The 26,732-nt window shown below is 39.6% G+C and overlaps 1 protein-coding gene across 2 annotated transcripts in view; it reads right to left on the bottom strand.

The window, feature by feature from the left end:
• Nucleotides 1-26,732, bottom strand: part of si:dkeyp-97b10.3 (NACHT, LRR and PYD domains-containing protein 1b allele 5) — a 90,510-nt gene that overhangs the window by 46,165 nt on the left and 17,613 nt on the right. The window contains exon 2 of one of the 2 annotated variants that reach the window (XM_028794453.2): nucleotides 9,939-9,964. The exons of the other annotated variant lie outside the window; for it this stretch is intronic. Coding sequence (XP_028650286.2) covers nucleotides 9,939-9,964 — 26 coding nt within the window. The remainder of the gene's footprint in view (nucleotides 1-9,938; nucleotides 9,965-26,732) is intronic. 2 annotated transcript variants of the gene reach the window in all.

Consider the following 26,732-nt stretch of genomic DNA (forward strand, 5'->3'; position numbering starts at 1 on the left):
AGAAAGAACAGCAGGGTATATATAACATTGAATTCAAATATTTTACTGCATAGAACACTAAAACAGATGCAGGATAGACAAAACATTAAACAGAATAAAAGACAATAAACGAGAGTAAAATACTAAACTCAATACAAGAATAAAAGTCTGAACAAATGACATAATTTGTGATATAACACACACACAAATTATCCTGAGCATCTGGACAGAGAGGTAAACTGAAATAAGGGGCAGAATGTTATGTTAAGTTAAAAGTCTTCCTGAGTTTTACATTGTTTGTTAAAAGAATGAATGGAGTCAGCTGATCTAATTAATTTCGGGAGCTCATTCCAAAGTCTGAGCGCTATACAGCTGAAAGATCTGTCACCCATTGAGTACAGGTTAGTGTGAGGCACAGCAAGACTACCAGAATCAGAGGACCTTAGTGGGTGAACAGGAGCATAGTGATGGAGAAGATCACTGATGTAGTCCAGTGCAAGGCATTTAAAGCTTTGTTGGTTATTAATAGAATTTTACATGCAATCCTGTAAGACACAGGGAGTCAGTGAAGGCAAAGCAGGATGGGTATTGTGTCGCTGGTTCGTTTAAGGACTCACACAGCAATTTTTTTGTCAACAACTCCCTTGCACATGCTCTTTCTTCCTTCCATCTACCTCACACTTTTTTTCTGTACCTAGTCCTCCTTGATTCTTGGAATGTCCATACACTCATGGATTTGACCACTACCAACCACCTTAGAGAACATCCCCTGTAGCTTCATGGATGTGGCCAATACCAAAGGATGGTGGAAGTTGAAAAAATTAGACCGATTACACAACGCAGGCCTACGAAATCCAGAATGACAGGTGGATCAACTAGGCTTCTGGAATCAAACACTGCGCCAATGAGTACAAAATATATGAGTTCTACAGCGTCATCAAAGGAATTTAGGGTCCTTCTTGACACATCATCATCAGCTTTGCCTTCAACGACCTGCAGAAAGCATTTGGCACCATCAATTGTGAGATACTTTGTGTAGTGCTTTGTTCAAATGTCCCTTGAAATTCCTCACCATGCTCTGTTTCTTCCAATGAATGAGGAATGAAGGTGAAGGTCCTTGTTGGATTTGAAACATCTGCTCTCTTCAAAATCAGTGTTGGTATCAAGCAAGGCTGCATCCTAGCTCTGCTGGACTTCAGCATTCCACATCTGCTGAGTCCAGAAGATCCTGGGCATAACTTGGGAGGACAGGATTCCACACACCAAAATTCAGGACACTACTCAACAATCAGCATTGAGTCCATGCTACTCAGCCATGTCTTCCGCTGGATCAGACAAGTTATCCATATAGAGGAGTCTCAGCTTCCCCAGATGGTCCTGTATGGAGAACTTGCTGAAGGATTCCAACCTCGGGGAGGCCAGAGGAAACACTGGAAGGACCACTTGAAGTGTCCACTCAAGGTCAACATGGGCATCTCAAGACACTCGATGGTGATTGCGCTCTTTGGAAACAGGATATTTCTATTGGCATCAACCTATAGCACGAGGGACAACTCTCCTGTCTGGCGGGCCCCTAGGTTTGCCTTTCCTGAATTGGGCTGCTCTTCCACCAGCATACACACAGGAAGGAGAGTGACTGAGATGGATAAATGGATGGACAGAGTCACTGTCATTTCAACAGACAGCCATGTTCATTAGGAAGTGTGCTAGTCTAATGCTAAGAACTGTTGCTGCCAGAGCAGCCATGGCGCATTCCTATAGTTTTGTCAGGACTGGGTCTAAAGGACAGGTGGTAGATTTCATCCATCCATCCATTTTCCAACCCGCTGAATCCAAACACAGGGTCACGGGGGTCTGCTGGAGCCAATCCCAGCCAACACAGGGCACAAGGCAGGTACAAATCCCGGGCACGGTGCCAACCCACCGCAGAGATAAGGAGGTAAATAAATAAATATGCACACACACTTTGGTCTGAATATACACTGGAATGACCATAACGCAAGAAAATGTAAAAGAATGAAATATTTTGACATGGCTGGCATGGTCACAGTAAAGCTTTATGCAGGTGTTTTGCTGCTGGAAGACAGGAGCACCAGTAGCGTTTCTTGACACACTCCTGCTGAATAATTCATTGGTTCAAAGTACTCAATGTTAGTATGTCAGAGAGGATATGCAGCATTATTAATAAAGGCACTCAGTTTTGTTTTAATTCTCTTCTTCTCTACTACCTCCAGGGGGTCCCAGAGTGTGTCCTATAACTGAGTTTGCCCTTTTAATTAGCTTGTTGATTTGCTGGGCCTCTCTTGAAGTGATGTTACCAGCACAGCATAGAAAATCACACTAGCCATCAAAGAGTTATAGAAGATGTGAAGGGTGTCAGTTCCCACATCAAAGGAACACAGTCTCATGAGGAAAAAAAGAGTCTGCTCTACCCTTTTTTTATACAGTTCCTCTGTGTCCCAAGAACAGTCCAATCTGTCATCGATGTGGACCCCCAAGTACTTGTAAGAGCACACTACTTCTATGTTCACTCCTTTAACAGAGATCAGACATAAAGGCTCTTTGGTGTGGCAAAAGTTAATAACCAGTTGTTTGATTTTGCTGATGTTAAGATGCAGACAATTCTCTTTACACCAAGAAACAAACTTTTCCACCATACTTCTATACTCTGTCTCATATCCTTTATCAATACACTCCATATGTACAGAATCACCTCAGACTTTCTGCATGTGACATGACCTGGGGCCTCATGTATAAATGGTGCGTACGCACAGAAATGTTGCGTACGAATGTTTCCACGCTCAAAACGCGATGTATAAAACCTAAATTTGGCGTAAAGCCACGCACATTTCCACGGTAACTCATACCCTGGCGTACGCAATTTCTCCGCTCGGTTTTGCAGACTGGCGGCACCCAGCGTCAAAGCAGTGCTACTGTTCCTGTGTGGTCACCCTTTCTTAGACCCACGTTCCTGACGCGGCTTTATAAATACAGTAATCCCTCGCTATATCGCGCTTCGCCTTTCGTGGTTTCACTCCATCGCGGATTTTATATGTAAGCATATTTAAATATATATCGCGGATTTTTTGCTGGTTCACGGATTTCTGCGGACAATGGGTCTTTTAATTTCTGGTACATGCTTCCTCAGTTGGTTTGCCCAGTTGATTTCATACAAGGGACGCTATTGGCAGATGGCTGAGAAGAAACCCAACTTACTTTTCTCTCTCTCTTGCGCTGACTTTCTCTGATCCTGACGTAGGGGGATTGAGCAGGGGGGGCTGTTCGCACACCTAGACGATACGGACGCTCGTCTAAAAATGCTGAAAGATTATCTTCACGTTGCTATCTTTTGTGCAGCTGCTTCCTGAAACGACATGCTGCACGGTGCTTCGCATACTTAAAAGCTCGAAGGGCACGTATTGATTTTTGATTGAAAAACAAACTCTGTCTCTCTCTATCTCTCTCTCTCTCTCTTTCTCTGCTCCTGACGGAGGGGGTGTGAGCTGCCGCCTTCAACAGCTTTGTGCCGCGGTGCTTCGCATACTTAAAAGCCAAACAGCCCTATTGATTTGTTTGCTTTTCTCTGTCTCTGTGACATGATCTGCTCCTGACGCACACTCCTTTGAAGAGGAAGATATGTTTGCATTCTTTTAATTGTGAGACGGAACTGTCATCTCTGTCTTGTCATGGAGCACAGTTTAAACTTTTGAAAAAAAGACAAATGTTTGTTTGCAGTGTTTGAATAACGTTCCTGTCTCTCTACAACCTCCTGTGTTTCTGCGCAAATCTGTGACCCAAGCATGACAATATAAAAATAACCATATAAACATATGGTTTCTACTTCGCGGATTTTCTTATTTCGCGGGTGGCTCTGGAACGCAACCCCCGCGATGGAGGAGGGATTACTGTACTTGATATTCCAACACTGTTGATGCACTGAAGGAGATCAATCACATCCTCAAGGGCAGACGCTAGAGGCTCTTACAAAACTGCATGGTCTACAGAAGTGCCCAGTTTGAATTCTGACCACAGACTTGTTGTTGCTACTCTGAAGATCCAGCTTAGGTCCAGTAGGCTACCACCTACTAGGAGAATGAGGCTGGACCTGACCAGACAACAAGATCAGGCTATTTCTAATGAGTTTGCACACAGTTTGTGTGAGGGACTTACAGACTTGGATGTGACTGCTGATACTAATATGATGTAGAAGACCTTCCATGACAAGACCCTGAAGGTTGCTGTTAGAAGTGTTCCCAGAAGGAGGTGTTTCATTTCGCAGGCCGCCTAGAATATCATCATGAGGAGTGGCAGCGTATGGCTTGAAAGCAACTCTGCTCTGTACCGGAAACCGAGAAGGATGGCTGTGAGGGCTCTGATAGCAGATAAGGAGGCATTTGTTAGATGAAATTTGTGAGCAAGTGACACACTATCTATGGTCTAGTGACCCACGTCCTGCTTACAGAGGAATCGGAGCATTACGTACATCCAAATCTTTTCCTCGAAGAGTTGCAGTCAGAGCAGGTGATGGAACATTCCTTATGGATGACGCTGCAATTGTGACCCGCTGGGATGGCTACTTTGAGCAGCTGTTTAAAGCTGATCCTCCATTTTAGACTGGAGCAGTCTAGTTTTACACCTAAGAAATCTACCATCCATCGCATCATGATGCTGAGGGTTCTCATGGAGCACAAACGCAAATATTGACAGAGTCTGTTTGCATGCTTTGTTGATTTTCGTAAGGTGTTCAACTCAGTTGATGGAGCTGTGGGACACCCCGAGACTTTGTGTGATCCCCCCAAGGTTGCTGGATATCATGGCTGGCCTCTACTCTGATACTTTAAGTGCAGTGCAGACTGGAGGCAGAACCTCTATGTTTTTCCCAGTTGATTCCTGGGTTCGCCAGGGGTGTGTTCTTGCTCCTACTCTGTACGATGCTTGAATGGACTGGGTGTTGGGTAGGGTCATGGGGTCCAGCAACTGTGTTGCATCTGTTGGTGAACATTTACTGATCTTGACTTTGCTGACAATGTTGTGATCTTCGCAGAGTCAATGGAGGCTCTGATCGGGGCCCTCGAGAGACTGAGTGAGGAGTCTGAGTATCTGGGCTTGTCTAGATGTTTACTTACCTCAGCAGCGACATTCATGTCATTGGTGACTCTTCCTGTAATGTCAGTAGACAGATTGGGAGAGCATGGGGGAGGGGCGTCGCTGGAAAGGGGTGTGTGGCGCTCCAGATATGTCTGCAATATTGTTATATTATTGGAAGTTATGGACACTATCCAGTGACCTGAGACGAAAACTGGACTCCTTCCGTACTGTGTCTCTTCGGAGAATCCTTAGGTACTGCTGGTTTGACTTTGTTTATTCAGTATAATGTAGTGCATCTGTGTTATTCTGACTACAGAGTGTATATACAGTTTAATGTATTACACATAACAGAAACTTTCCTAAATAATAAGAAACAGTCATATAACTTCTTTCATGGCTGTACATACCCATACATAGATAACAACAACAAATATGCATTAAACACTATTACATATCAGAAATTAAACCTTTCTTCTTGTGTTTTGTAATATGACACCAGGGAAATAAACTGTGTTATACATAGTATCACATCATCCTGCTCTTAAGATTTCTCATGTATAAATATAAATTCTTTGCTTATTACTTGATAATGCTTGTCTTTAGTTTAATAACACACTGCTATACACTGTAAAAAAATCAAGGTTAAAATTAATTGCCTTGTTTGCCTTGAGTAAAGTAAAAAGTGGGCCAAAGTAATGTTGCTGAAGAGAACAACTGCTCCCAAGAATGTAAAATAGTTCTGTGGCATAACTGAACAGACATTTTAATTAACCATATACTCTGACAACTTACTCTAACAAATATTTGCTACTCAGTAAAGATTCTCAGTACATTGTTACCTGAAGTAATGCAAATACAATCACCTTTATTCAATTCCCTTAAAATCTTTTATGAAACTATTCATACAAAATAGTATGACATTTTTTAATTTGCATTTTGACATCTAATGTCAGTTCATTTGCTCTCATCTGCATGCACTTTTCCCAGCGTGGTCACACTTTACGCAGAAAGTTAAAAATTAAAGTTAAAATTATAAACTGCAAAACACTGGCAGCTATTAGTCAAGGTTTTTTAAAAGACATCATGGGAAGCACTGAAAAGCCCTTTGAAAATATGTATGCAATTTTCAAAAGATTAACTTAAATCCACTGTGCTTTAAAAAAGTATTCAGACCCCAAGAGGTTTATACTTTTTTGTTTCAACTGTAAATTCAATTGGACATTTTTCCACGTGTGTGTCAACCTCCCTTGCCCTATGGGAGGTATTTTATGCAAAAAAGGAAATGGACATTAAAATTATAAAATGAAAATGCAATCTCTCTTTTGCAATTTCTTTTTCAAAGTCTGTGTGCAAGAATGCTGCAAAAATTAAAATTAAAATGAAACAGCCCCATTTACAATTTTATTTTCAGCCTGAACCCCAATGAAGCTACAATAAAATATATAAACATTTTTTTAAGTAAAATGATTTTATTTACAGTAATCCCTCACTTATCGCGGGAGATAGGTTCCAAGGCCGACCGCGATAACTGAATTTCCGCGAAGTAGGGACACTATATTTATTTAATTATTTAACGTGTATTTGGACGTTTTTAAACCCTCCCTGTATTGTTTACAACCCACCATTTACTCTATTAAAAACAGGGACAACTGCTAAGCAATATGAAATCGGTAGATAAGTTTACACTTACTGTATAGCGAAGTACACGTAGCAGCTTGTAGGCGGTCATGACGTCGTCGACCTTGTTACAAAGATTCCTAAAGCAGATTCCATCCAGACTACTGCCTTATCACGTCCACTTGCAACTCGTTTTGCACCCTGGTTAAAGGACACTGCGGCCGTAGATCTTATATGCTTTTCCTCCTTTTTAAATAAAAAGAATCGATGTCCTGCAGCGGTGTAGCTGTTCCCTTCCTTCAACATATCCAAAACTTTTACCTTTTCTGCAATCATTTGCATCTTCTATTGGTGCTTGGACACGGCCCTGAAGCATTAGCACGTTAATGATGAATGAGTGAGATGAGACTTCCTGGTTAATGCAACACTCCGTCGCTGAGCCAATCAGCAGCACACAGGAACTTAACTGCGTGCTCTGATTGGGTAGCTTCTCAGCCATCCGCCAATAGCATCTCTTGTATGAAATCAACTGGGCAAACCAACTGAGGAAGCAAGTAAAAAGACCCATTGTCTGCAGAAACCCGCGAAGCAGCGAAAAATCCGCATTATGTATTTAGATATGCTTACATATAAATTCTGCGAAGTCGTGAATCCGCGAAAAGTGAACCGCGAAGTAGCGAGGGATTACTGTACTTCAGTTTTTAATTCATTAAAAAGCAAAAAAAAATTTTTTTCTGTAACCACAATTTTCTTGGTTATATGTGGCTAAATAAAATTGTGGGACACACAAATATTAAATGATTCAAACAATTTTTGAAACTTGTTTAGCATGGTGGGGAATTACAATGTTGTTTTTTTATATTTTATGATGAGAGTAGCTATTCTATTAATTGACTGAATTACATATTTACCCACTCCACTCACTGGAAAAGGTAAGTGGGGACAATCCAGTGCGTCTCTCACTTGTATGCTCCTATATCTCACTATATTCTCTCCGTCATTGTTGTGTGTATGTTAATTGGAATCGCATAACCATTAATTATGGCTAAATTTGTTACATAGTTGCATCAGTTTCGATGGATTATTGTATTGTCATCGATACTGAACACGTAAGCAAAATTTGAAGAAATTTGCTTTGCCAAAAATGGTTTTAAAATCAGTTGCAAGTTTTGGCCCAGACAAACAAACAGATAGAGAAGTCAAGTTAAATAAAATTGTTTAATAATAAAAACGAAAAGTAAAATGCAAATAAACACTGGCACCACCTGCTGCTCATTGAATTTTCATTTTTCACTCTGCATTTTCATATTCAAGTTGTCAATGTGAGAAGTATTCTATTGATCAAAGCGGCTCTACAGCTACAGAGGACAAAGAATTTTGGGAAATTGAGGTACAAACATATTGAGAACTTGAAAATAAAAATGCAAAGTGGAAATGCTTTTTACTTTTCATTTTTGCAGCTTCATTGCAGCTCAGGTAGAAAATGAAATTGCAAATGGGGTTATTTCATTTTAATTTTGATTTTTGCAGCATTCTTGCACTTAGACTTTGACAATGAAATTGCAAATGGGGTATATTTTTGCACTCAGACTTTGAAAATGAAATTGTAAAAGAGAGATTGCATTTTCAATTTAGAATTTAAAATTTAATTTCCTTTATAATAATTAAAAAATATTTATTATCTCATGCCCTTCCTGTACTTTCAGCACCTTTCCTCTGTATTTGCGTGTGTGTGAATGTTTCTTTGCTAGCGCTCCCTCTCTTGAGCATGTTCCCATGAACCCTGCTTCTCAGACTGTCATTATTTTTGAGGCGCATTTCTCCCCTATCTTATCCTATTTTTTGCCTCCTGTACGCTTTTATACTTGCTGTCTTTGAAGGTGACTATGTCAGCATACCTCATATGCCATTTAATTCTCTTTGTGTTTTTCATACTCACACTTCCTCTTTCATCATGTCATCAAAGCCAAACTGACCAATCAAATTGCTCTGAGGGACTGGAGACTTGGACCTTAGTGTTTTATTATATAATAGCAGTAGTAGTAGTAGCAGTAGTAGTAGTAGATATATATCTATTGTGGGGAACAGCCCGGACACAGACAGGTAGGCATGTTGTTTCTTCACCACACACGTTTATTTACAACTATTATATACAATTAGTGCGCACAGACCCAGTGCCTCAGCACCAATCACCCCTTAAGTCCTGGCCACACTCACAATGCCTTTCACAGTCTCTGGTCCACCTCCACTCCTCTCCACCAAGCTTCGTCCTCTTCCACCCGACTCTTGCCCTCTTGAGTGGTGGTGGCTGGCCTTTTTTATACCCCACCCGGAAGCATTCCAGGTGCTTGATTACCTGAGCCTAATTGCATTTCCGGGTGGGGCTGAGGAATTGACCAGCCGGGCTGCAAAGTCCATGCAGCTCCCCCTGGCGGCCATCCGAACCCCCAACCAGACTGTGGAGGACTCCATGTCCCATGGAGCCATGCGCCAGGTTGGGGAATCATCGTCCGCCAGGGAGGCTGCCACCAAGCGTCGCGGGGGAGGTATTGAGCTGTCCATGGTAGCTCCCCCGGAACAGATGCAGTAGGGGCGTCCCTGCCGGGCATGGGACCCGGTTGTCCTTCACACTATCTATTCTGGCTCCCTAATCATCCCTTGTGTCTAACTGACTGTCTCTCTCTCCTTCATCACCTAATAGCTAACTGGTGCAATAATGGCTGCCACTGCATCATCCAACACTTTGGTATGTTAACTGTCATTCTGGTTATGCTAATCCTTAAGCACAGGTCAAAAGCACCCCAAACCAGTGCTTGTTTCATGACATACACACCATAAATGTAATAACAGATAGCAGTGCATGGCATCTTTTTAAGTAAACTAAGCATTAGATAAGCAATAGAATTATAAAATGACCAATAAAATATACTGTATATAAGCCTCTAGGGGTCTAACAAAAACGGTGATGTAAAATAGGGCCATAGCAATAGAAGTAGGCCTAGCAGTGCTAGACCTCGGTCTGCTAGTAATTGAGTAGACATACCTTTAAATCATCATTAGTCTTTTAAATCGGTATAATCTAAGTTAAGAAACAAGAAAAAACAATATCTACTAAGAAAGGCATTCAGGAGTATTTTACATTTTTTCTGACAGCAATGAAAACCTACATATACTCAGGGACTTAAAACCATGTATTGGTAACCATGTATCTTGTACATTTTGAAAATAAAAAACAGAACAAAGAAAAACATTACCTTTTGATGACTGCACATTTCCATCACTAAAAAAAAAAAAAAAAAATTTAATGGTAATGATAAATAAATTGGCATCCATGAAAAAAGCATCACAAGAATTCTCACAATAGACAATGGCATATTTAAAAACTATAACCAAATTCAACATTTATCTGCAATATCTCAACTACATGTCAACTTGATAATCTTGCTTTTCCAATGTTGAGCTCACAGAATGGTAAAACATTATAAGCTAAATGATACAATAAAAGAGTTCATAATATACAACATTTAAATTAGATCAATCGTTTTGACCATATATGTTTAAACCTCTAACACTAACAAGTACCAAGTTGTTCACAGTAAAAGCCATAATTCAAAGCATTTTAGGATACAATACAGTGTGCTTTTCTCCTTGAAAATCTCATTGAAATGGGAGCTCATGTACTACACATAGAGCTTTGAAAACACCAGTGCAAATAATGACTTGAAAGAAAGACCATGGAGTGGCGGGCTATGTATGCAGGAGAGCGGACAACTAAATGAACCAATGAATGCTCATCCTAAATTACTAGGGGGCTCCGCCCCCTGCTCGCTTCGCTCGCCTACCCCTGGTCTTGGGTAACCCGGAATAGATTTGAAAGAGATTATTGTCGGCGTAACCCGAAATACACTGATGAATGTATGCGATATGTGCCTGCATTGCTTGCGGCATTTCAGACGCGCGCTGTAGGCGCCTGCGTTCATTGATTATATCCAGGCGGGCTCATGTTTGTATCTCCGTCAGTTGTGGTCTTTCATTTTGAACCCGTGCCTGCTTTGCTTCCGCAGTTTCTGACGCACGTTGTAGGTGTCTATGTACATTGTATTTGTTCATGCGGAGCGGTTTGGTTTTGGAGCTGAGACAGTTTTGCTTCTGCGGTTTCAGACGCGCGTTGTAGGTGCATACGTCTATTGTTGTTATCCATGCGGGCTCGCTTTTGTAGCTCCGTTAGTTGAGCTGGATCGTTTTGGAGCCGTGACCGTGACTCCATTAGTTATCCGTTGTGACCGTGACTCCATTAGTTATCCGTTGTCTACCGTTAGTAATATGGATAATTGCACTTACTGTTAATACGGAGCGTTTTCTGTGGTTGTACCATTAATAATGCATCACTGTAATGTGATTCACATATGCTATATGGTTTGGGCGTGTGAGGGTGCCGTACGTTTAATACGGAGAGTTCGTTTATTGTCATTACCCAGACCATGCTGTGTAGTGTGGACATTTAGTTCAGAAGCACGTTGTAGGCGCCTGGGCCTTTCGTACTTTCTCGCGCCTTCCATACTATTTTTGTGGACCTTTGCGGACGCCGTAGTGTCTTACGTGTGACTCTGGGGTGCAGTGCAGAATCCTCTTTTCTGTGTGGCTGTGTCGTTAGTCGTTAGCTATGAGCGCATTATTGCTTCATGTCCTATTCAGAAGTGCGTTTTGGACGCCTGCGCCTTTCGTACTTTCCCGCACCTTCCGTACTATCTTTGTGGACCTGTGGGGCCTCCGTAGCCTCTTCCGTTTGACTCTGAGGTGCAGCGCAGAATCATCTTTTTTGTGTGGCTGTGTTGTTAGTCGCATTGTTGCTTCATTTCTCATTCACGTTAGTTGAGCTCTTTCGTTTTTGGGCCGTGACTCCTTCGTTTGCAGTGGATAAGACTTCGCTTGCGGTTTATGAGACGCGCGCTGTAGGCGCCTGCACAGTACGTCTCATGGTCCCATCGCCGTGTACCTGCGTCCATATCCGGTTTATTCTCGGTTAGTAATATGGACAATGCATACAATGTAGACAACAAAGAATAAGGAACATGTGTGTTTTGAACCTCACAAACAAAAGAAGAAGCTCTTCTGTCTAATTCCTCATATTTTACATACTGTAACAGAATGGAAAAAAGAATTAAACTCTCTGCAGCCGTTAACCCTTTGTTAAGAGCCACTCTGTCATTTAAAAATAAAAATTTAAAAAGTATACAGAGGACCTATTTTTTAATTGAACTAGTTAGATGAATAACAGGGAAGAAATAACTTGTTGCTAGACTTTTGTTTAGATTTCTGCTAGTCTTCCTATTAACTGGCTCCTCTGACATGCTGTATACTTTTTTACACATTACAGAAGTATACATAAATATTAGTATTTGTAATTACATATGTAGTAGAGCTGCTGATCAATTGCCATTAACGTGTGAGATTAATGCATTAACCATTTCTGTGATTACATTTAACACAACCCCTAAATCTGTTAATTTAATCCAATAATTGGAACATCGTCACATTTAATGAAATGGTACCAAGTGAATCTAAGTCTGTTAATAATTCTTGATCATTTTCTTTATTGTCTTGTATTGGAACATAAAATAACATGAGAACAATTAAAATCAAACCAGTTATACAAGCGAGGTGAATGACTTTCATGTTCGTGTCAGACGGACAAGCACTGTGCACTGAGTGAGACTGCCAAGATCATCATCATCCTTACCATTATGCTGCGTTCAAATATTGAAGTAATTGTTTCTATGATTGCTAGACAACTGGGCCAAAGCATCTCCAAGTGGGGTATTTCCAGTATGCTGTGATTAGTACCTACCAAAAGTGGACCAAGGGTGAACAAACAGTGAACCAAAGACAGGGTCATGGGATCCCAAGGCTCACTGATGCCTGTAGGGAGAAAAGATCAGTCCATCTGGTCTGATTCCAGAGAAGAGCACACATTGATGAAAAACTGTGCATTGTATCTTGCTGTGTATAGGGCTATGTTGCCGCAGACCAGTCAGAGCGCCCAAGCTGAACCCTGTCCACGGCCAAAAAAAGGGCCTACATTGGATACATGATTGTCATAACTACAGCTTTGAACAACTGAAGAAGATGGCCTGGTCTGATTAATCACGTTTTCTTTTAGATCATGTGGCTAGCCGGGTGCACATGCGTCGTTTACCTGGAGAAGAGATGGCAGCAGGATGCACCATAGGAAGAAGGCAGCTGGCAGAGGAAATGTGATGCTATAGGCAATGCTCTGCTAGAAACCTTGGGTCCTGGCATTCATGTAGACGTTACTTTGACACATACAACCTATTTACAACATAACTACGTAAATGTTGTTACAGACCTTATATACCCTGCAAGGCAACTATATTCTCTGATTAAATTGGCCTCTTTTAGCAGGATAATTCACCCTGCCACACTGCAAAATTTGTTCAGGAATGGTTGAGAAACTTCACAAAGAGTTCAAAGTGTTGACTTGGCCTCAGATCTCAGTCTGACCGAGCATTTGTGGAATGTGCAGAAAAAACAAGTAAGAGCCATGGATTCCTACCTTGAAATGTACAGGACTTAAAGGATCTGCTGCTAATGTGCTGATGCCAGATACCACTGGACATCTTCAGTGGTCTTGTGGAGTCCATTAATCGATTGATCCGAGCTGCTTTGGTGGCATGAGGGGGACGAACACAATATTATTAGGCAGGTGGTTATTAAGCTTTGGCTGATCGATGTAATGCAAAATTACTCTGAAATCTTGAGAAGAAATGTAATATTCAGTGGTCTAGGACTATGCAATGTCATAAAACTTCACATTGTCACTTCAAAACATTGATGATGTGTAATTGTCTTGGGAGGGGTGGGGGGATGGTTATGGATTACAATTAGCTCCTCTAATGTGGAAAGTGTCTACATGGGGTGGAGGAAATGGTGGAAGGTTGTTTTAGCTCAGGATGCAGCTCACGTAATAGTATTTAGAAATGTCATTATGATAACTCAAAAGTAATTCATTCCAAGGTCATTTAAAACTGCTACAAATCACCATGCTGTATTGGCGTAAAACTCTAAAATTAGATCTGACTCATCTAAAATGGATTTGAATAAATGTCTACCAACAGGAAACTAAAAGTTACTGATTATGTTTACTCACTGAAACCTGACGTTCTCAGTTATTCTTTTTCTACCATCTTTACTATCAAAAAATGTGATTCCCCAACCATTACAGAAAAAAATGTACTTTGCTGTTTTTCATTGTGGCTTGGCCATAGCGCATATTTTGCCTTTTCTCATCATGCAGGTAAACTATGCTGCAAAAAGTGCATAACGCTGAGTGTTGATTGGTATTGCAAGCTTGCAATATACAATGTGCATGCAGAAAGACAATGGCACTATCTTGTTAAAAAAATGTAAGGCACTGCCTTGATATAAAGCATAATCGGTTTATTTCAGATTAATTACCTCATGTACACAGTCCAATTACATTCCTATTTCACTGTAAGCAGAGCTTGAAGTGGAAACAAGTTATGGGTAGTTTTCTATTTAGTCAACATCTTGTCCCTCTTGTTATTACTTTTACATGACTGGGGCTCCCCCTTAGAGGTCGAAGCATGCATATATTATTATATGATATCGAAGAGGAGCTCCTCTTGAAGCTCTGAGTGCCGCTGGTAAGGGCCCACCTCAAGCACTGCCCACAAGACCAAACAAGCACCATCAATCCTCACTTTCCTTGGATGTCACTCAAATCTCACTGCATAGGTTGTGTAAAATATAACACCACAAGGATAGGCTACTGCTGTCCCACAACCCTGCCCAAGATAAGTGTTCTAGGAAAGCAAATGGTGAATTAAAAATATTGCAACAATGCCGACGAGTTGCATTAGTCTGATGATCAGTCACCCACAGTACGAACTGACATCCAATCACACATAAAAGCAGCTTCAGAGGACCCTTTAAAAGGGGTAAACCTGCCAAGGTCACTAAAGAATTCCAACTTGTACAGCCACAGTGAGCGATCATTTTAAGGATAGTGAGCTACTTAAAAGAGTGAAATAAAGAGCGAGAAACCATGAGCAGCAGTGCTATAAATATATATGCATTCGTACCATTCATTTGAGCGTGACACACTGATCAGACTCCCTTCCTTCAGCTATTGCACACTCCTGCTAAATTGGCATAGCATAGGAATTTCACACACCTTCTGCAGCGAACGCAAGTGCTTGATACCCTTCTTGTGATGTGCACAAGAAAAAAAAGTAACAGCTGCAGTTTGTCATTTTGTGCAAATTTCTCTAAATGTTTTTATTTTATTTATATTGACAATGTGTCCAGTCTAACGGTGACGGACGATATAGCTGAGACCTACTGGTGGCTAGTATTATTTCCATTAATGAAGACTAAAACAAAATATGTCACTAATGAAAAAATAATCATTTTGTTAACTAAAACTAAGATAAAAATATGAAAAACTAAACTAAAATATGAAAAACTAAATATCAGAAAAAAATTTAAAACAAAACCAATTTGATTTTCACCACACTAGAAAAACTAAACTAAAATATGAAAAACTAAATATCAGAAAAAAAATTAAAACAAAACCAATTTGATTTTCACCACACTAGTGTTTGTGCATAATGTACATGTGAGCATGCAGGGTCCATGTACTTTTTGGTATTTGAAATTTCGTTTGAGAAAATAGCATTTAAAACAGAAAAAGAGACACTTATTTGATTTTCAACTTAAAAGGGAAAAATGAAAAACACAAAACAATTACTCTTTTCCTTTTGTTCTTTCGCACATCAGAAAAGAACAATGCAAGAAAAGAGAACAAGAAAATGCCATTTACTTCGCAGTAAGTAACAACAATAACGTTCATAAAAGAACTGCTACATCAATGAAGCAAAGTTTGCAAAGCTTGTATTTTTACCTGAAAGATGCAACTCAGTTTTTCTGTATTCATGTCCTTAACCCGGAGTGTCACTCGTTTACTGTTCCGAAAAACAACTTAATGGCCCATCCTTTGCTGATGCCAGTGTAACTTCAAGGTCGTCGATCGATGTGCTGTGAGGACTGTTCGCACGTGTTTTCAAAAATCGCGCAGAAGAAGAAGTACTTCCAGTTTCATACAACGAAAATGCGTCTGTTTTGTTGTTTTTGAGCTATTACACTTTCATTATTTGAATCACAAATAAATCCAGAAAAGTATTTGTAATTTTAAGTTTATGACTATTTGTTACCATAGAATTAAAAAATACCTTATTTTCCCTCATTTTATTCTTTAATCAAAAATCAAAATCTGAAAATTCTTTTCATTTTTGTTTTTGTTTCTAAAATGAAATTTCAAATACCAAAAAGTACATGAACCATGCAGTTGCAAGTATATTTATTATACATTATTTAAACTTGCGCAGTCATAAATTTGATTAGGAACAAGCATTGATTCATGCACATGTGCAAGTATCCCTCGCTGCTCAAGTCTTAATCTATGGATTTGTCTTTTCATCCATCAGTCAGTTTTCCCTTCTAGAACTGAGAGCGAATACCAAAGCCTTATCCATGACTTATTGTGTGAAGTTCATTGTTTATAATTAACGAACCGTCACAGATGCGCCACTGACAGCGAATGGCTTGCAATTTAAATAAACCTCAATGAAAAGGTGCTTAAATTAAATCATGACAAACATTATTTTGGAAGATATAGTTAAATATTTTGAAAATTAGAGCCATGGAGGATTTGTCAAGTTTGATTAGTTGCCTCATGCTTCAAATTCAGTCAGTATTTAGACTGGAAAAAAGATTTACCTTTATAACCCAAAAGAAGTAGACATTTCAGTAATTTAAACTTACATCCCACAGATATTGCTTGTTTATTGATGGTACATTTGCAGTGACATATTAAGCAGATGCCTTTGTTACACGTACAGGGTATATGTTTAGTTTTAATCAGGATATTAGAACTGATGTTTCCATGTGGGTGATGCAGTGTCACAGAGTGCATTCCTGTCACATTATCATAATGAACTTCTCTATGTTAAATGCTTAATTGATAGCAAACACATGGACTACAATAGTTTTAATATATTTAGATGACGCAGTATTGAAAACTTTTTAACACATGATCTCTTCCTGAGTGTTCTGCAAATGAAATTGAATGGTATTATCACCCAGCATATTGCTGTAAAACTGATAGTGAAATCTACTCTAATCTTGTTTATTGTTCTTTATCCTTACTGCTCTGGGTGACTGTAATATCAACAATAATATTCCCAGTCAGCATACAAATATTGTATTATTTATTAATGACATTCTTCTTTTTTTCCTGCATGTTCCTTAATCTATTTCAAAACTCTGACTTTCAGATATTAATGTTTTATATTAGTTTGTATCCTGTGTTAGGGCGGTGCGGTGGCGCAGTAGGTAGCACTACTGCCTCGCAGTTAGAAGACCCGGGCTCGCTTCCCGGGTCCTCCCTGCGTGGAGTTTGCATGTTCTCCCCGTGTCTGCGTGGGTTTCCTCCGGGTACTCTGGTTTCCTCCCACAGTCCACAGACATGCAGGTTAGGTGCATTGGTGATTCTAAATTGTCCCTAGTGTGTGTTTGGTGTGTGGGTGTGTGTGTGTGTAACCTGTGGTGGGCTGGCGCTCTGCCCAGGGTTTGTTTCCTGCCTTGCGCCCTGTGTTGGCTGGGATTGGCTCCAGCAGACCCCCTTGACCCTATAGCGGGTTGGATAATGGATGGATCCTGTGTTATAAATGTAATATTTGCTTTTATTCTATTGTATTCATTTGGACTAGTCGTGAAGCACTTTGAACATTCAAAAGGTGGAAAATAAAAATGTATTATTATTGTTTTTTTAATTATTACTGCTATTACACAGTGCCATGATTTCAGGTTTGATTGCTAGCCTGGTCAGTGTCTGTATGGAGCAATCTAAATTGCCAAAATCTGTTTACTCCCGGGCGGCACGGTGGCGCAGTGGGTAGCGCTGCTGTCTCGCAGTTGGGAGATCTGGGGACCTGGGTTCGCTTCCCGGGTCCTCCCTGCGTGGAGTTTGCATGTTCTCCCCGTGTCTGCGTGGGTTTCCTCCGGGCACTCCGGTTTCCTCCCACAGTCCAAAGACATGCAGGTTAGGTGGATTGGCGATTCTAAATTGGCCCTAGTGTGTCTTTGGTGTGTGGGTGTGTTTGTGTGTGTCCTGTGGTGGGTTGGCACCCTGCCCAGGATTGTTTCCTGCCTTGTGCCCTGTGTTGGCTGGGATTGGCTCCAGCAGACCCCCGTGAATCTGTGTTCAGATTCAGCGGGTTGGAAAATGGATGGATGGGTGGATGTTTACTCCCACATGTGTTGTTAAACTACATCCTCCTAGTTTAGGCGCACAGGGAGCTGCCCAGGTTTTGCTTGTTGCTAATTAAGTGAATGATGTAAGATGTTGCTATAACAGATGTTCACTATTTATTGCAGAAATGCACTATTTACATTGAAAAACTGTCAACTATTGTCAACTATTAACACAGTTCAAGTAGTGACTTCAATAGTATTAAACAAATAAGCAAATTTAAGAATTCACAGAATAAAATACACTTTTTAAAGTTTTGAAATGGGTAGGTGACATACAGTTCACATCAGAAGATATCAAAAATAAATATAAAATACAGTGGTGTGAAAAACTATTTGCCCCCTTCCTGATTTCTTATTCTTTTGCATGTTTGTCACACAAAATGTTTCTGATCATCAAACACATTTAACCATTAGTCAAATATAACACAAGTAAACACAAAATGCAGTTTGTAAATGGTGGTTTTTATTATTTAGGGAGAAAAAAAAATCCAAACCTACATGGCCCTGTGTGAAAAAGTAATTGCCCCCTGAACCTAATAACTGGTTGGGCCACCCTTAGCAGCAATAACTGCAATCAAGCGTTTGCGATAAGTCTTTTACAGCGCTCTGGAGGAATTTTGGCCCACTCATCTTTGCAAAATTGTTGTAATTCAGCTTTATTTGAGGGTTTTCTAGCATGAACCGCCTTTTTAAGGTCATGCCATAGCATCTCAATTGGATTCAGGTCAGGACTTTGACTAGGCCACTCCAAAGTCTTCATTTTGTTTTTCTTCAGCCATTCAGAGGTGGATTTGCTGGTGTGTTTTGCGTCATTGTCCTGTTGCAGCACCCAAGATCGCTTCAGCTTGAGTTGATGAACAGATGGCCGGACATTCTCCTTCAGGATTTTTTGGTAGACAGTAGAATTCATGGTTCCATCTATCACAGCAAGCCTTCCAGGTCCTGAAGCAGCAAAACAACTCCAGACCATCACACTACCACCACCATATTTTACTGTTGGTATGATGTTCTTTTTCTGAAATGCTGTGTTCCTTTTACGCCAGATGTAACGGGACATTTGCCTTCCAAAAAGTTCAACTTTTGTCTCATCAGTCCACAAGGTATTTTCCCAAAAGTCTTGGCAATCATTGAGCTGTTTCTTAGCAAAATTGAGACAAGCCCTAATGTTCTTTTTGCTTAACAGTGGTTTGCGTCTTGGAAATCTGCCATGCAGGCCGTTTTTGCCCAGTCTCTTTCTTATGGTGGAGTCGTGAACACTGACCTTAATTGAGGCAAGTGAGGCCTGCAGTTCTTTAGACGTTGTCCTGGGGTCTTTTGTGACCTCTCGGATGAGTCGTCTCTGCGCTCTTGGGGTAATTTTGGTCGGCCGGCCACTCCTGGGAAGGTTCACCACTGTTCCATGTTTTTGCCATTTGTGGATAATGGCTCTCACTGTGGTTCGCTGGAGTCCCAAAGCTTTAGAAATGGCTTTATAACCTTTACCAGACTGATAGATCTCAATTACTTTTGTTCTCATTTGTTCCTGAATTTCTTTGGATCTTGGCATGATGTCTAGCTTTTGAGGTGCTTTTGGTCTACTTCTCTGTGTCAGGCAGCTCCTATTTAAGTGATTTCTTGATTGAAACAGGTGTGGCAGTAATCAGGCCTGGGGGTGGCTACGGAAATTGAACTCAGGTGTGATACACCACAGTTAGGTTATTTTTTAACATGGGGGCAATTACTTTTTCACACAGGGCCATGTAGGTTTGGATTTTTTTTCTCCCTAAATAATAAAAACCATCATTTAAAAACTGCATTTTGTGTTTACTTGTGTTATATTTGACTAATGGTTAAATGTGTTTGATGATCAGAAACATTTTGTGTGACAAACATGCAAAAGAATAAGAAATCAGGAAGGGGGCAAATAGTTTTTCACACCACTGTAAGAGTATATGTGTGTGGTGATCTTACTGCTCTCAAACAGAATCTCAAAAATAAAAAAATAATGTTTTTTTTAAATTAAATAACCTTTTGCTTACATTTGTTGCATGTTAAGGTAATATACAGTATCACATCACAGCACACTTGTAATTTGATTCTTGCATTTTTTGACTATACTGGAAGCCTTGAACTGTGACATTATCGTGAGAAAATTAATTTCTGTCACAGACAGTAAAATTGCATGCATTAAGTTGAAGGTAAGAAATAAATGATACACCATTTGACAACTATAAAGAATACTGTGTAACATACATAATACATAATAAAATGTAACATAAACTCAATGCTGAAAAACTAAAACTAAATAAAAACAAAAAAAATTAAAAAATGAAATAAAAACTTAAGTTAGAAAATGGGATAAAACTAAAACTAAATAAAAATTAGAAAAGTAAAATCAAAGACTAAATAAAAGTTAAAAGTAAATAATATCTTAAAACCAGAAAAACACTGGTGGTGACCTATTATAGAGTGACTGGAACACAAGGGAAAATTTTCTGATTTGATGGAAAAAGTCCAATAACAGAAAAGGAGAGGAAGACTTATCCCTAGCATATTTTTAAAATATGTATGTGAGATATCTTTTATTTAGTGTCCAATACAACACATGCAAGATAATAAGCAGTTATAGTATTGACATCTAGTGAGATCACCTTAAACAATTAATACTGGGTATTACAGAGGGTCAATGTGTATTAAACAGATGCTGTAGTTTGTTAGACTTATAATTAATTTGTTCTTAATTTTAAAAGGGCTTGGCTGTCACCCAAAAAAATTTAATCATGTGGCCAGTATAATGCCACTCCTTTATGATGTTGGACTTTTGGGAGATGATTTCGACAAAGTCTCCTCCCAGAATTCTTACATCTGTGGGAGATGCCAGCTGATTCAATACTTTGAGCTTAGTGTTGCTGACTTTGAGGAGGATGTGGCTAGCCTACATTGTAGTAAAGAACTGGCAGATCTTGCCCAGGTGTCCTTTAGGGAGATAAAGGGAGGTATAGGGAGTTAAAACTAGGTGGGTGACAGTCAGATGTAATCACAAGGCAAGAGGCGCACACTGTCCAGGGACATCAACCCTACAGTTTAAAGTTTCCAACTGATTTCAGTACCTTGCGCAGAAGGACAGTATTCTGATAACTCTGAGGTGATAGGTAAGGATAAGGAGCCTAAATAGAATCCAGTTGTCATTGTTCATGTTGAAACATAACATGCATACTGTAAGGACATGTTATCCGGTCTACAATACAAATTTAAAGAGTTAGGTGTGATGCTGAAGCACAGAACTGACAAGTTGGTCTTCTCTGAAGTTCTGCATTTGCCATGTGCCAGTCTAAGTAAGACTAAAGCTAGATGGCTTACTGAGAGGCTGAAATATGGGTGTAGGATAGAGGACCACTAGGGGGCTCCGCCCCCTGCTCGCTTCGCTCGCCAACCCCTGGTGTTAGGAAATGCCAAAGAGTGAGATGTATGAATGAGATATAGCATAGTGTGAAGGTGTGGATAATGCATATAGAAAGCAAACAATAAAGTGTTTGGCACAGTGTAAAGGTTTATTGGAAAATTTCTTTGTACACAACATTAGTAGTAAAGATGGTGTCTTGTCCTTGAATGAGTTTTCCTTGGCATGGAGCACTTATAACCTTAACTTTAACGTCAGATGAATGACGAACTCGTGAGAAGGCTTGTTCCGTTTTTAAGGCTAAGATTGTGTTGTGGTAATCCGGCTGGGTTAATAGTGTTTAAATATTCTAAGGGGAAATTAAGATGGTCATTGTCATCATCAGAGTTAACTTTGTCAGAGCTTAGAAAGAGTTGTGCCTCTCCTGGAAGTAATGCAATGACCTGGTTATTTATGTGATCAACATTAATATTTTTTGGACATAATATAGTGCGTTGTGTTAAAAGGGGTATTTGGTCTAATGAGATTGCTGTTCCAAATATCTCTGTAACTAAGTCGTCGCAGATAAGGCTTGAGGAATTGTAATAATATTTGGGTGAAGTCCATCTGTATTGGTGAGTGTACCATTTCCCAGTTGTAATAACCAATTGTTATATTCTGGATCTGGACATCGCATGTTTTGTACCAACTGTATTTTTTGAAAGCAATGCCAATTGTCTGCGTATTTTAAGGTGGACTGAATAATAGCTGAGCGCATGGCATGTGGAACAATAGCCAGGCATTGTCTAAAATCTCCTCCTAATAAAAGTACCTTTTCTCCAAAGGGAATATTATTATTCATCAACGTTTGTAGAAGTTTATCAATGGTGTTGAGTAAGTGACTGGATGCTATTGTACATTCATCAATAATTAACAGTTTTGCAAGACGGATGTCACGTGCATTGCTACTGTTCATGTTTATAGTGGATACCAATTTGTAGGATCTAATGCAGTTCATAAAGTGTTTACTTTGAGGTACATCGTTAGTTAGAAGCTTCTGTAGATATTCAGGATATGAATGTAAAGGAGGCAGTCTAATTTGAACCTTTTGACAACAACGTGTAAATTCATTACTTGTATTGCCAGTTGTTTCTTCAGGGTAGTTAAGTGAATGACAATGATTGCAGATGACATTCATTAATCCCAATGAATTTTCCTGAATAGTGCACTCACTATTGAACGCGTTGTCAGCTAACTGGCGCAAGCGTTTAGCAGGTGTCTGTCGTTGATGTCCGCAACGTGTATCTTTTGCTTGTGCCGTTTGAGAGGCGCGTCGTTGCATGTCCAGTATTTGGGACGTGTTGTTTTGGAGCTGTAATCGATTTGCCTGTTCTGTGTGAGAAGCCCGTTGTAGTTTACGGTGTGCATTGTTTGTATTGAGCCTTGCCCGTTTTTGTATGTCGGTCAGTTGAGCTTTCTCTTTTTGGAGCCTTGCCTGGTTGTTTTCCGGCATTTCAGATGCGCGTTGTAGATGTCTGCGTTTATTTATTTTGTTCCTTCGCTGCTGTTTCTGTATGTCTGAGACGGGAGGTGTTTCGTTTTGAACCCGTGCCTGTTTCGATGCAGCACTTTGAGACGCGCGCTGCATGCGTCTACATTCATTGTGTCTGTCCATCTGGAGTCGTCTCTGTAACTGTGTTAGTTGAGCTTTGTGTTTTTGGAGCCGAGACATTTTTTCTTCCGGAGTTTCAGAAGCGCGTTGTAGGCGCTGACGTCTATGCGGGTTCGTGTGTTTGGTCCTGTTATCCGAGCCGTATCGTTTTGTACCCGTGATCGTGAATTCATGACTTGTTTGTTCTTCAGCGTGAGAAATATGGATAAGTAATAAGGAGGATCGCACTCACTGTTAATATGGAGCCTTTTGTGCGGTTGAACGGTTAATAGTGCCTCATTGTAATGAGATCCACCTATGCTGCATAGTGTGAACGTGTTGAGATGACGTATGTTTAATACGGACGGTTCCTTCAGAAATGGGGCTTTGTGTGTCATTTCTTATTTATGTTAGTGTGGTCATGGGTCTGAATCGTCGTTTTTGTGTACGTTTCGTGTGCTATGTCCGTAGTCTGTCCCGTTTCGTGTCCAATGGGCTTTGTGTGGTGCTCACAGCTTCTTTTTTTTGTGTGCTAGGGGCTTGTTGAATCCTCCTCTTTGTGTGTGTCCCGTTTCGTATGCAATGGGTTTCGTGCGGTGCTGTGTGCGGCACCGGCGTCTGACTCCTTTTTTTATGTGCACGGCGCCTCATTTCTTATTTTACGTTGCATTCCATCCAGTTCCCGTTGCTTGGGGGGTGTGATTTATGGGGCGCCTGCGCAGTACGTCTTTTGCGTCCACGGCCCATGGCCGGATGTCCCTGCGTCCATCCAGTTTACCATTCTCGGTTAGTAATGTGGATAGGTGTATGGGGCATTGGGACACCTTTCAGAACAGGTGTGACCTCTTCTGCTGTGATGGGTTACATTTGAAGCAAAGGGGAATCAATGTGTTGGGGAAGTATAGGAGTTAGATAGATAGATAGATAGATAGATAGATAGATAGATAGATAGATAGATAGATAGATAGATCTAGACCAGGGGTAGGCAACGTCGGTCCTGGTGAGCCGCAGTGGCTACAGGTTTTCATTCCAACCCAATTGCTTAATTAGAAACCAATCATTGCCAATCTCAGACCTTATTTAATTTTATGGCTTGTTAGTCTGTGCAATGTAAGGCTCTTATATCGTAGATTTTTTTCCTTTCCAACGATATCATCCAAATGATATGAAGCCTAAAACAGATCATTTTCAGTCTGTCACATTTTTCTATTAAGTGTTTCATTAAATCAAACCGTGCATGATGAACACACACAGATGTAATTGGAAAAAAGCTAGCTGGAGAACTGCTGGCTGCTTTGTCTTTTACATCTTATTGCTAATAAGGAGCAATTAAAACACTGAATGCAGCAGTTTAAGATTGAAATAAGCAATTAAGGTTGGAGAACCTTAACAAGCGAGACCACTAAAATGAAGCATCAAAATGTCACTTAAGCAATATGTGCTTCATCAGCAATAATTGAGTTCTCGTTAAGGAACTGGGTTGGAACAAAAACCTGCACATACTGCGGCTCACCAGGACCGACGTTGCCTACCCCTGATCTAGACCACACAAATTTAGTAATTCCCACAAAAGTTTTAATGTGTACATTTCCCAAACATATTTTTTTGGTAAGAAACATTTTGTGGTTGTTGCTGCAAGATTCAAAATCTTTTTAAAATTACTATTTTATAATTGTGCCTAATTTGTTACTTATAAATTAATATACTTTTTCATTGTGCACATTTTGTTAAGTTAATGGGCATAGGATATTAGCTTACTTGTTGCAGTTGAAGCATGGATCTGCAGAATTTGCCTGCTGAGTGCAACTGCGCAATTGCACAAATAGAGTGCCCTTTGTTTAAGCTACATTTTTGAAGAAACTTGGTTAAACTTTCTTAAATTGAAGGCTAAAAACAGACTGAAGTATATTCTTGTGCTAAAATCAAAACAAAAATTACAGAAATTGACCTGTATTTAGTGAATTTGTACTCAGTTTAGCTCGTTTATTATTTGACGAATCAATCGCTGCCAATCTGTGACTTTATTGAGATGTGTAATCATCATTTCCTTAAAATGTTTATGGTGGGCAAGCTGCCTTTAAATCTGAATGTAAATTCAGTGACACATACAAACAAATAAGAAATAAGGCTTTAGGATAACGTTCCAGAAAATCTGCGATAGTTACACCCATGGCTAAGGCAGCCACCTAACTTTGTAAATAAGGACATTTCAACAGAAAAATAAAGACTTTGTAGGACACCTTCCCCCATGATAACACAACTAACCTTTATTTTCTCTTATGATCTTTTAGAAAAGTTATTTGGTTTTGGCAAAAGTTCATTGTAATCTTAAAGAAAATCTATTATGTTCACTGGCAAGCTAATAATAGTCATAGTCATTCTCAATTCCACTTACTGCAGTTCAGGGAAGCCAGGAGAAAGAGTCTATCCTGGAAGCACTGTGCACAAGTAATGAAAAAGGCATGGGCAGCGTACCAGTTTATCACAGGGTCCACTAACATATGTACTCACACTTGTACTGGGACCATTTAACCAAACCTGCATGACTTTGAGAATGTAGGAGGATATTTAGTGTACCCAAAAGAATAGCACAAGAGACAATACAAACAAAATACATGCAGACAATCAGGTGCTGGCATTTAACGTAGTATGCTGGATTTGTAAAGTGGGATTGCAAATAATTCTGCATTACTGTGCTACCTACAAATATGTTACTTATATTTCAACTAAATAATTCAGATTTCTTAATCTAACTACATTCAGGTGTACAGCCTTACAGCCTCATGACTACTAAACTTTCTTAAAGCTACAAAAAAATTATACTCCAACAAGAAAAAACAGTATGGTATGGATGAAAAAAAAAAATTAGACAGATTTTTCTTATCTTATTTTACTGTACATTCTGTAGGATGTTTTGTGTTATTTTACTGATGCAATTGTTACATGGCAAGTCTGGCTGTTTGGCTAAATATGAATTGAAATCTCTGCATGCAAAATTGAAAAAATATTTATTTAAAGTTAAAATAGTAACTTTATCTATTAAATAGTAACTTTATCTATTAAAAATGTTATCAACAACTGTAAACATCATAAAGAACAACCTATGGAATTAAAAAATGTCTGAAATATTAATATCAAAGTGATTTTTAAACTGTGGGTTATTGACATAGACCCCCCCATAGAGTCTGAAGTTTACATACGTGAAAGGCAAACTACACAGACAGATTGAGGAGATCATTCCTCCCCCAAACTATGCGACTCTTTAATTCCACCAGGGGGGGTAAACGTTAATATTTAACATTATACATAGTTATTGTCTGTTTTTTTCACCTGTATTATTATCATTCTTTAATTTAATATTATTTATTGTATCAGTATGCTGCTGCTGAAGAATGTGAATTTCCCATTGGGATTAATAAAGTATCTATCTATCTATCTATCTATCTATCTATCTATCTATCTAAACTGAGCATTATGAATATCAGGTGAATATGGCACTCTGATGGTAAATTATAGGGTGATCAGAATTTCGAAATCCTAAACCGGGACACTTGTGTAGCATATAACCCCATAGAAGCTCAAACAGTGCTTGAAGTGTAAACAAATAAATGGAAGTGCTGTCTGTTTCTGTTGTATTTTAGTCTTCCTCACAATGCTGTTCAAACTGAAGAAAAGTTTTTAACT

The sequence above is a fragment of the Erpetoichthys calabaricus genome, chromosome 2 (assembly GCF_900747795.2).
Source record: "Erpetoichthys calabaricus chromosome 2, fErpCal1.3, whole genome shotgun sequence".
Taxonomy (NCBI): domain Eukaryota; kingdom Metazoa; phylum Chordata; class Cladistia; order Polypteriformes; family Polypteridae; genus Erpetoichthys; species Erpetoichthys calabaricus.